Consider the following 12,133-nt stretch of genomic DNA (forward strand, 5'->3'; position numbering starts at 1 on the left):
TGGGACTAGTTTGGAGTATTCATTTCAATTCAGAAAGTGACTTTTAAATTCCTGAAGTGCATAGGAAAGATACCAGTGATTGTCCTTTCCTCTATTTCCCTCATACATACTTTGCTTAAGGTGCTCAGTGGATACTTTAATCACTCAAGACAAATACCAAATTTCTGAAACCATTGTTTAAATGAATTGAAGAAAACAAGCATTTCCAGGTTATTACCCCACCATACTCCAGAAATGTCTACTCAGACTGACATCTAAAAACAGTCCTCTGAGTCAGCTCTGCTGATATCTGTATATCTATGTCACTGCAGCACTCAGGATGATCTAACAAAACCTGGCAACCCTCAAGCCCCTGGTGCTACAAAATGCATTAGTGCATTCATACAGCTTTGGGTCAGCTCAGTGAACATACTGAACTCATGAATGTTGGCTGGGAATATGTGATGTAGTTATAGATAATTGCAGATTTTCTGAAAGCTGTATATTTTTACCATCTATATTATAACTATTAAGATTTCTTGAAAGAAACAACATGTTAAATGGTTCTCAGTATTTTTAATGCTTATCTTTGAGTATCTTTAGTGAAAGAGGCCACACAAATATTTCACAGTCTTCAAAGTAGATTGAGAACTGTTTGGGGAATCAATCTACAAAAGATGTTAGAAATATCTGCCTAAGGCTGAACATAGATCAAACAAGACTTCCTCTCATGATGAAAACAACCATCTTGGTTCTTAAAAAAACCCCACATTCTGAACAAACAAAAGTCAGTAGTTTATCCTGATTTCAAGAAATAGTAAGATGTCCTCTCCCTATTAATCTAAAGTAGTCAGTAAAAGCCATTAGCAACAAATACTAAAGTGCCATCAGCACCGTAAATGGTCTCAAGTAACACCGTGGTGACATCCCTCAAAATACCAGTATCCAGGGGCACAAAAAAAAGAAAGGAAGATTTCTTTAACCACAGAAGAACTGAGGGCACAGAGCCACATGGAAGCACCTACTTTGGGCATACCAATGTATGATATTTTTCAAGCAAGATCCTATTTCCTATATTTCATAAGTCTAACCCTGATATTTTTTAGTCATCTTAATGTATGTCATTAAAATAGTCCTTATCAAAACCTTAGTGATTTATGCCTTTTATTATTTATCTGGTAAGCTAAGGTTTCTTTTATGCCCTAAACTTAAATTAACAGAGATGATCTTATGGTCTTACTAGAAGCTTTTGAAGAGAGAGATGAAGATGCAGAGTCATGGGAACATGATCTTTCTCTCTTCATAGGACTTCTCTTTTCTGAAGTAGAACCTGTTTCATGAATGATAGTAAGGGAAAACAAAATCAAAATATAATTTAGATAAGTCACAGCTAAATTGTCAAAATAAGGAAAAGAACACAAGAGTTTGTGTGGGGTTTGTCATCCTGACACCATTCCCAGTATGGAGAGGATCTGTTCCCACCACAGAATATTGGATCAGTCTCTGGTCTAGTTTACCTATGCTGAGCTGCAATAGCTTCACAAAAATCAGTGCTGTAGCCAGGAGCTGGTAATGTCTGGGCCTGTCTCAACCATAATTTCTCTTCCAACCCATTCCTACATTCTCCACTAATCCAATGTCAGAGAAAGCAGCAGGCAACAAGCTCTATTTTGTCAGCATGTTATGAAATTACCTCCTACCCCACACAGCTTTATGAGCAGATTGTATCTCAGCTTTTGGTGAGGAAAATTCTCAGTTGGATGGTCATCCAGGCCATTCACTAGCTCAAGCTTCCAAGTTAAAATGCTTGTTTCTGTACAGTTTTAATGTGATAAACTGAGACATAAACACTGCAAGCCTATCTCACATGTTCTGAATTGGACTCTGGATGGTCATACCACACTTCATGGACTAGGAGAGCAGCCTTAGACAACATAGGAGCCCATTTGACTCAGATCACATACAATCTCAGCATACTTCAACTTAATGGGCAGAACTACTCATCACAAGAAGTACTCATCACCTCTGAAGCAGGCATCTACTGAACAGTGTGAGTATGACATCAGGTATTTCATTCCTCTATGAAGAGTACATACTGGATTAAAGAAAGTATTTTTGTTCAGTTTGTTCTGTTATCATTTTCAGTGAGTAAGAATTTGCTATGTGAACAGTAATTGGCTTTCTTCCACCTCACAGTATTGAAAAAGAAATGAAGGCAAGTTGATTGAGATTTAAATACTTTACAGGGATAAAAATCTTTTGTTTTTCACAGGCACAACAGTCAGTAAAGTGTAAAGAACTAATAAAAAACTGATTATGTCCATCAATTATACCTCAAAACCCCCCAAAAAGTAATTGTTTCTGTAAATGATTGCTGGTTTTTTACATATTTGTATGTTATCAATTGGTCTCTTAAGAAATTATGAATTCACCAATTCTACACTGTCCCTTTGAAATCATGGGCATTTTCAAGAAGAACTCAGAAGTTTCTGTGTTGAGATATATTTTCTATCCATACTGTTTAACACCTTACAAACTAGGGATTACTCAGCAGTTTCCTTGAAAGGAATCTTTATCACTGACATCATTGTAAGCACAGGTTTTGTAGCATCAGTCAGAAACAGTTTAGTTGGAGCTGCCACTGCCCTGAGGATAGGGATTGGGTCATTGCTGCTGCTCCTCAGACAGCAAATCCACCCTTCCCTGCTGGGAGAGAGAGTGCAGAGGGTCCTCTGAACAGTGAGTGTCACCTGGTGCTTCTACTCGAGCTCCACTTTGTGGCTGTCAGAACATACAGGGCAAAGGAGGAACACAGGAGGGAGCCAGAAAACAGAGAGATAACAGATACAGCAGTAGAACTGAATAAGTTAAAATGCATCAGCAGCAGGAGGGTGAGAAAAGAGAGGTTTTCATTGAGATGAAACAAAACTAAGGAGCAGAGCTCACTCAGTAAGACTCAAGTGAGAAATCCTCACCCATACATTTCTGCTTTTGCTAATAATTTTCAGTCACTTTACAGCTTCTTTTATTACCAGTAATAAACAATACCTTCTGTCACTATTTCTTCATCTTCATTGTCAGTACTGCTTAGTTTCTCTGGATCACTTTCTAACACATCATTCACAACTGCTTTCTCTGTGTGAATTTCTGAGCTCACAAAGTATGCTGCCAGACCAAGTTCTTGCTCCAGGGTTGTCCGTACCAAAGAAGATGAATTTATTAAACGTAGGTCACAGTATCTCAGTGATCTGGAGAGAAACAAGAAGAACTAGTATGAAAACTCACTGTAATCTACTGCCTTATCTCTTTGAGAAACATAGCCAAAGGGGAATGTTTTCACCATTTTCTTCAACAAGGGATGAGATTGGACACAGTATTTTGTGCTTAGTAAGTTTACCACTGTGGTGCATACACTTTTCTTTCTCTTAACCCAGTTACACGACTTAATTTACTGCACTGAACATTAGCACCAGCATAAGAAAAAGAATAGTCATTTGTATTCTAAACCTAACCCACACACAGCAGGATTCAGTTGAACATACAAATCATTTAGTGCCCCAGGGCATCCTGTCTGGCTTCCAGCTGCCATTCCAGAAGGCACTGATCTCTCCACACATCCTGGAGCACACATACCAGCATCATCAGATTTCTCAGTTACCCTAACAAAATTAAGCAGCTATACTTTTTTTTTTTTAACATACACATTCTCCCCTCTAAACTGGATAACTCTCAGTAGTCTTAGAGCTATTTACATCTTGCTATAAACACAAGTTTATTATCAATAATATGGAATTGGTATTTATGATATAAAAACTGCCCCAAAAATGGCAAAGAAATACCTCAACACTGAAGTCTGTTTTCCTCTCACACAAGTAACCAGACAGTTAATCTTTAGCTATTTGAAAAGTAATGGATAAAACACTGCCACTGAGAAAGCAATGGATGTTCTTACCGTGGCAAAGACTCTCCTTGTGGATCCATCCCACTAAAGATCAATATGCAAGGCAAACCTTCCAATTCCAGATAGGTCTGTGGCCTCCAATCCACATCCTCAATTTTCTGCCAGATCTGTACAAAGTAGAGAAACCCTGTTGGACATATCTATATTTTGGACTTATCTATAAATATATAATAGGATAGATAGATAGATAGATAGATAGATAGATAGATAGATAGATAGATAGATAGATAGATTATCCAAATATAGATATAGACTGATATAGATATAGATATAGATATAGATATGAGATACATCTATATAAAATAAAATAAAAGACAGAAATACATACTTTATCATCTATTATAATAATTCACCTATATAGAGGAAAAGAAGCCACACAGCAGAGCCAAATTTAACACAGAGAGATCTTACAGTTTCTAGAGCATTACAGGCAGCTATCTGCCTGCTGTTACTCTGAGGACACTGGGACAGTATGTTCCAGCCTGAAAAGCCTCCCAGCTTACAAGCTACATAGACAGCACTGAGATCAGGGCATATGGCAAATATGGCAGAATGGAGAGTAAAGCTGAGCAGGAGTTTTCAGGAGAGAATACAGAGGCTTCTTGAGGCAGATAAAATATGGGTATCTGAGTCCAAGGAAGAATATAAGCTAGAAATTAGACTTTTTCACCTTAGAGGAACAGGAGAAAGTTGGAAGTGTTCAACACATACCACTGTCCCTATTTACAATTCTCTGGAGTCTGCCACTCTCCCCTAAAGCTATTGGTTTTCCTGGTAACTTCATGAAAAATCTGACAAGTCCATATATTGTTTGACTGTTCAGCACCAGGCCATATTGCTTTACTCACCAGTCAGTCCTTCCTGCTGTAAGACTTATCTCCAGATAAGGAGTATCTGTGGTATGATCAACAGCACAACAACTTGGCCTCTGACCATATACAGACAAGTTCCCCTCTATGCACATCAGAGAACATAATCAGGATGTGATTCAGAACTAATGCTGATTTTTCAGAGTAAGTGATGCCTAATTAATAGCAGAATCAAATCAGCATTAGGCTCTGGATCTCAGATGACTTCATCTAATATGTATTGGATCAAACAGAGTAAACAGTATACCATAGATAGATAGATAGATAGATAACAACATTTTAGAATGGAAATACACTTTTGCTTTGGTGATCAGAAGATGGTAATTTTATTAAGAGCAAAGGAGGTTTTTTTTTAAACACGTGACTCATTATTCTGATTTAAAAGATATAAATTACTCCATAAACCAAAACATGATTCAGAAAGTATAAAATCCTGAGCTGCAAGCACCAGGTGCCCTAGGATCCATAACTACCATCACTGATCAGGCAAATCAGTCTTATTGCCCTCTGCTGTTGACAAGAATAATTTAACTATAAACTAGTTGCTAATTAAAATGTTCTTTCTGCACTGTGATGAGAAAATTCAGATAAAACTGAACAGTTTATCTGGTTTTTTAATGTATTTCTCATAGTTCCTTTAGATAAAAGCATTTCAACTGTTTCTGAGAGTTGCTACTGGAAGTCAAGGGCTAACCATGTTAGTTAATACTTCACTGAGCATTAACCACAGGCAGGACAGGTAAGGTGTCACAGATAGTATGTGTAAAAGGTAAAAATCATGCTCCTCATGGAACTTTTTAGTTTCTTCAGCTCATAACTATAACTGTCAGCAGTCACCCCACCTACCCATTTAATGAAGCTTCCCAGCACATGCCATTCTGCAATTTACCTTTAGTTGCTCCACAAAGTGCTTCCCGATTGTGATTCCAGAATTAGGATTCCCCAAGATTATTTCAAAGTTATCTTCAAGGGCTAGTCTTTCCCTTACACTATACAGACGTTCATATGCCACTGCAGCCAGTGGGACACATGGAATTCTCAACACTACCATGAGGCCATGGCCACTAGGACATTGTCTTGAAGAGTTTATTAGATTTTGGGTGATTTCTAGAGTCTCAACTGAGGTGTAATTCTTCATCTGAGAAAGACCACACACTGCCATCATAGCTGCAGAGTAGTGTTGGATGAGGACAAAAGTCCTTATCACTGCACTGTGTAATCTGGGGAACCTGAAATAAATGGTGAATTAAAGAGTATTAAAGGGTGAAGTGAAAAAGCTATTTTTTACAAAATATAGTAAACTCAGGATTTTCTCCTGTAAAGAGTCCTTCATATCTACTATACAAAAGAATCACATCAACTGCAGTTCTACAGTATTTGCAAAGCATCATTTCACAATCAGAACTGATGTTGTCTCTTCATTTCTCTTCATAAAGATTTACTAAGCAAGTAGTACAGAAAGGTTACATCACTTTAGTTTATCCATACCTTACTGCTGTTAAAAAATTTATCATGGAATATTAGCTGAGGCACTCAGTAATATCATCAATCAAAATTATATTCTCTTATCAAGAAGAAGACTATTCTAGATTGTGTGCCATTCTTAAGGGGCAAAGATGGATTGGGTGTTTCTCTTGTTTTCCTACTGAAGCCCTGAACCAACTTACTCTTGTGTTCAAGAGGACTGAATATGTAGGCAGCAACCTATGAGCACTCCAACTTCCCAAGGCCAGCTACACCCTGTCTCAAATTTATGGATATTTAGATACCAAATAGTTTTCTGTGTTCTGATTTCCACAGAAATTAAACCTAGGTGTACAGTAAAAAGAGTGCTTGCTATGGCTTGCTCAGAAAAGTGATTATGGCTTGCTCTGAAGTTTTTATTTCTGATTTATGTGTACCTACCACAGCAATATATGTAACTCCTCTTTATGTTCCAAGTGCAGTATACAAAAAGAATCAGAACCAGCCAGAGTCAACAATTGATAATATTAGACAAAATTAATAACACATTTGAAATTATGTGATGATACAATGTTAAATTATTATAATATAGAGGTAGTTATAATTCACAACAAGAGCACACTGAAAATTTGGCTAAGCAGTGTGCATGCTCTTAGTAAGAGACAGCCTCAACTGATGAGATTTCAGGCCCAGTATACTAAATAGATAGGAGGAAAATAAGAGCAGGTGAAATGTCTTGCATATGTAAACAATGAGTAAGGCAGTGAAAAGAAAAAAGGAAAAAAAAAAGAAAAAAAAAAGGCTTCTAGCTAATAACATCTAGCTAAATTGACTTCCTAAGTTTCCCCTGTTAAAGAAAGGAGGGCCCATACCTCTTTCCCAAAGCCATGACCATGGCTTCAAAGGAGCTGTCGTACCGAAGCAGAGGAATACTATGTCCAGACAGGGTGGACTCAATGAATTCTGACAGTCCAAAGTATTTCTTGTTCTCATGGTATAAATCGACACCCTAAAGCAAATCAAGCAATAAAAATAAGGGTAAAGTCTATCAATAATTAATTTATGAGTGATTAACCATTGATATACTTACAATCACATTCTCTAATAAACACACATCTACTCAGACAATTAAAACAAGAAGATAAAGAAATAAAAGTAGTTATTTTGAGAGAATGAAAATTTGACCCAATTATTCTCCATTTCTTTCCCTCTCCCCACATATCCATATACACAGATAGATCAGCTATATGGAATAAATATGTACACATATGAAGAAAATCCATGTATGTACATATATTTATGCAGTAATACACTATGATTTCCATTTATGTAGCTCAAAAATTTTTAGCAGAGCTACTAAGGTTATGGAAAATATACAAGGAATAAATAAAAAGAAAGCATAAGAAAAGGAAAAATGAACTTGCCACAGATTGAGCAAGATGTCATTCCAACTTCATTCTTGTTTACAAAAATCATGGGGACTCCACAGTTTTATCAAGTATGTAAATGGAAAATAACTCATGAAAAGCTCAGAAAAGCAGTTCAAAGCATCCATCTTACATTGCTGTATGAAGAAGGCCAGTGGATCTCATTGTAAGGGCTGATGTGAGTGTGCTGTGTCTGCAGTGCATAGGGGAAGGAAGTCACATGGAGGGTCACAATATTTGGTGCCTCTTTCACCTCCCTGCAGTTCAGCAGTCTATCAACAAGTCCTGTCGACAGCTCTGTTTGAGGATAAAGACTATGCATAGCACTGCAAAAAAAGAAACCCAAAACTCTCCAAAGTGAGCAGCAAAAGGGAATATTTGTGTCAGTGGAATAGCTTAAACCTGGATGTGAATTCTAAGATAAAGGAATTTAGGACTATTCTTTTACCCTGATGTTGTTGCACAGAAGGACGGGAAAAGAAAATGCAAATTATTTCACTGCAAAATTTTTGTGAGTCTGATAAGTTCTCCAGCTAGCAAATTACCAATCCCTTGCAGCTACCAGAATATGAGAGATAAAGTAGGAAAGGAAGCTGATTAGCCAGTTACCAATAGACTCATAGTCCTGTAGTAACTTTGGTCAGATGGGTAGTGCTGCCCTTAACAAAAGATAATTCTAAATACAAAACTCAAGATAGCAAACTCCAGATGTTAAGTCAGTATGATAGAAAAAGACAGAAAAAGCAAAAATTAGTTATTCTTAGAGAAAATCATAGTATATTATATTGACAGTCAATTCCTTGTTCCTGTGCAAAATTTCTTTCCAAATTCATGGTATTTAATTTTTCTATATCTTTATTAGATAGAAAACAGAGTTAAGTGCAACAGTGAAACACAACAGTTAAGCAGCAACATAGGTACTTCCCTACCACTCAAGGCTGTTATATTAATAAATGCCTCAAAGGCTGGGACAGCTGAAAAGTCCATGTAAGTTCCTAAGACAGGGGAGCTGAACAAGAAACCTCAGACACAGTTTCATTGAAAGTCATCATTGTTAGCAAGTGTAAAAGACAAGACCTCCCTTCATCCACACGCAAGATTCCCCATTTTGTGGTTTCAGAAACACTACCATGATCCCAAAGTGGGAATATGCCAGTGTTTCTGGGATTCAGAATGTTTTCCAACTTCCCCAAGAGCTCAGAACCAGACAGCAGAAGCAGCCCCACTTCTCAGCAGGCAGAATCTATGGAAATCTATTGAGAATCTGTGGAAACAGAGCTCCATGAGGGAAGCAATCAGTGAGTTACACAAGTGAGATGATGAGGAACTTGGTAAACACTGGACAGGAACTCCTCTCTTTCCCTCAGAACTCTGCCTGGCAACACTACGAATCCACAGAAGCTGTCAATTCTTACAAATCGGTGATTTTGGATAGAAAAAAACTGGAAAATTTCCAGTCAGTTAAAAAAATAGGCAGCACTGTTGAGTCACTAGTTGTCTACTCACTGGGTCAGGGTTTTGCAAATTTTACAGCCCAGAGGACAATAACAGAGGATGAGGAGCTGTGTGTACTTTCACAGGCAGCTTCCCTCTGAACAAAGGACAAACAGCCAAAAAAACAATAGCTGTAGCTGAAAGTAGATAAGAATGAGGAGCAAAAAAAAGCTGAAATATTCCACTGAAGCACAATATAATAACAAGGGTAAGAATAAGTCATAAAGGACCTTAAAACATGTTTATTCAATGCATGGGGAGGCAGAGTTAGCAGAAAGATGCAAACAAAGATGAAGCAAGGGATAAATCTGAAAACTAATCTTGAGAGATAATGCAAATAATAATAATTTCTCTAAAAACAAGTTACAGTTTTCTTACCTCATTAGATCCCAATGTGCGTGATCATGGATTAGGACAAACAGTGTGTGTGGATTCTGCATAGAGTTTTGCAAAAAGACTTTGAATTTAACTTGGGCTTCTGCATCTAGTTTCATAACATACTGTTCCACTCTCTGCTTTGTAAGATGTTCCTTTTCTAATCCGAGTTCTAACAATATACCTAAAAGAATGGAACAAGTGTCAGTATTTCTGGATATGAATACATGTAAGAATGTTGTGTAAATCTAAAATAAAGCTAATGAATGAGCACCTGAGTGCCAGAGATGAAACAAAGTCTGTTGATAAGTCACTTCGGAGGGTGGAACACAGATCAAGAAATCAATTTTCTCGAAGGAACCCAAATCAAGATTTTGAGTGCTGGAGTCAGCAATTGAGCAAATATGGGACAGCAATTTCTGAGCCACTGCCAGCTGGAATGGACGAATCTGATGTCGTTCAATCTCATAACCTGGAAAAAGGCAAAATTCTGTTCAGGTTTTATGCTCAAAATCTGATCTAAGGCAAAATGTTAAGAGTCTGGCAAAGAATGACTCTTTAAGGTGTTTTGCTTATTTACAGGAATGAAAACCCATACAGAATATGTAAAGAAATATTTCTGTATTTGGACTTTTTGGTCCTGTAAGTGTCTGAGACCTGAAACTGAATTTGTACAATAGCATAATACTGCCACAGAAGAGAAACTTACAGTTTCTAACACTGTAATACCCAGTGGAATAAAGCAGAACATCCATCAGTGTAAATCTGAATATTCCAATACATGAGTCACTGTTTACCTCAGGACCTTTGCATTCTGGGCTCTACCCAGAGGGATCTAACTGTGCACCTAGAATTTGGTATCCAGGGCTCTACTCTTTAAACATCCTCCTTACTTGTACACACAGCTGTTCCAGCTCCATTCACTGCTGTTGGTTTATTCACTGAAGCAGAAAGTGATGAAGAGATGTGTCCTTGGTTTTCTTGATAAAATTTCTCCAGCAAAAGATCAATGTCACCTTCTGTCAAATTGAAGGGATAGTGGAATAAACATCCATGTTAATAAAAGCTGCATTTCATATTGATTTTGTCTTGGTGATCTTAAAAATTTACATATATTTGCTAACTATCCTGTCCTTGGCTTATTGGCTGTTTTATACAGGAACATTTTTGTTATTTTCTATTGCATCTGTTTTTACAGAGTATGACTAGTAAAATGAAAACCAGACCAGAGAATGACAAACCATCTCTGCAGACCAGCTAGTACATTTATGGAATGTGGTAGAAAAATAACCTCAAGTCCCTAATGCAAACCAGCAACAACAAAGACATGAAACTGGCTTAGTTAATGTTCAGACCATGGATCCACACTGTTCACTAACAAGGATTACAAGAAAGTTGAGGAAAATCTGATAATTTTTAAAGCTCCAACATTTTTGAGACATAGAAAGAAAAATAATTTCTGATACAGCCAAAAGAAAAACATTAATTTTGTAGCTATATGCAATGGTGAAGCAAGCAAGGTATATTTTATTGAAGTATTGCATATCTGCAAACATACCCATTTCTATAGAGCAGGAGCCCTACTTACAGATGAAAACTATGCAGAGAGCACAATATGCCTGACTCATGCATTAGTATTTTCTCAGCAGCTGGAAAGATGTTTGAGCATGTCTGCAATGAGCTCAGAAAAGCAGGGCTTGTACTGTGAAGAGCAGCCCAGTGAATAGAGGTGGCAACTATTTTTAGGATGCTCATTTACTTGCTCTGCTCAAGTAATAGCAACAGCAGAGACCTCTGTGGTTCTCTGTGACTCTCTATGGTTCCCTTTGATTTTGAGAACCAAACTTTGAAGATACTAAGGTAAATAATACATAACTACAAGAAGATTTAAGGAAAATGAGATTCTCTTAAGTGACCACTCAAAATATCATGACACATTCAGAAGGGTTCTATTTACCAACATGATGTGAATGGCAAAGAACACTGTAACATCACATTAACACTGACAAATATGCTGCATTTGCCCTAGTTATGAGATATGGTTTAACTTTCCATATGGTTTGATTTATCCCCAGATAATCCTGCCTGTTGTAATTCTCAGAACACTCACTTAAAAAATGAACCAGTAACCCTGTCTCTCTGCAATTTTCCTCTCTGTCCCAGGCATCACAATCAAGTTCAAAGTACAGTAAATTGAAGGAGCAAGTCCTACCTTTAATAAAATAGCTCTGATCTATTCTGGTCTAAATGCTTAAGGGAGAAGCATTTATTTATACACTCATATGCATATGGACTTACATAATATAAAGATGGATTTGCATAGCTAAGAATAATATGCTCGGCTATTTGCTGGCCTATTTTTATGAAACCAGTGGATTTTAGAAACTGATGCTTTTAGGTGGAATTTCAATTCAAGTGTTCTTTCACAACTTTGTCCTGCAATTTTCATGTATTTCTAATAGTGTCTTGCTATGGAAGGAAATGAGGAAGGAAATGAGCACAGGTATTTTCTCAGGCTTAAAAGTTTCAGAGATTTGGAAACATGCCTCTTTACAACTTGTCAG

The 12,133-nt window shown here is 37.2% G+C and overlaps 1 protein-coding gene across 2 annotated transcripts in view; it reads right to left on the reverse strand.

The window, feature by feature from the left end:
- GREB1 (growth regulating estrogen receptor binding 1) overlaps positions 1-12,133 on the reverse strand; it is an 83,845-nt gene that overhangs the window by 24,299 nt on the left and 47,413 nt on the right. For both annotated transcript variants that reach the window (XM_079330149.1, XM_079330148.1), the window contains exons 13-21: positions 10,463-10,588; positions 9,844-10,041; positions 9,573-9,753; positions 7,834-8,026; positions 7,146-7,282; positions 5,699-6,038; positions 3,932-4,047; positions 3,028-3,227; positions 1,220-1,309 (exon numbers count right to left, since the gene is read on the reverse strand). In XM_079330149.1, coding sequence (XP_079186275.1) covers positions 1,220-1,309; positions 3,028-3,227; positions 3,932-4,047; positions 5,699-6,038; positions 7,146-7,282; positions 7,834-8,026; positions 9,573-9,753; positions 9,844-10,041; positions 10,463-10,588 — 1,581 coding nt within the window. The remainder of the gene's footprint in view (positions 1-1,219; positions 1,310-3,027; positions 3,228-3,931; positions 4,048-5,698; positions 6,039-7,145; positions 7,283-7,833; positions 8,027-9,572; positions 9,754-9,843; positions 10,042-10,462; positions 10,589-12,133) is intronic.

Source organism: Erithacus rubecula, assembly GCF_903797595.1.
Source record: "Erithacus rubecula genome assembly, chromosome: 2".
NCBI classification, from domain to species: Eukaryota; Metazoa; Chordata; class Aves; order Passeriformes; family Muscicapidae; genus Erithacus; species Erithacus rubecula.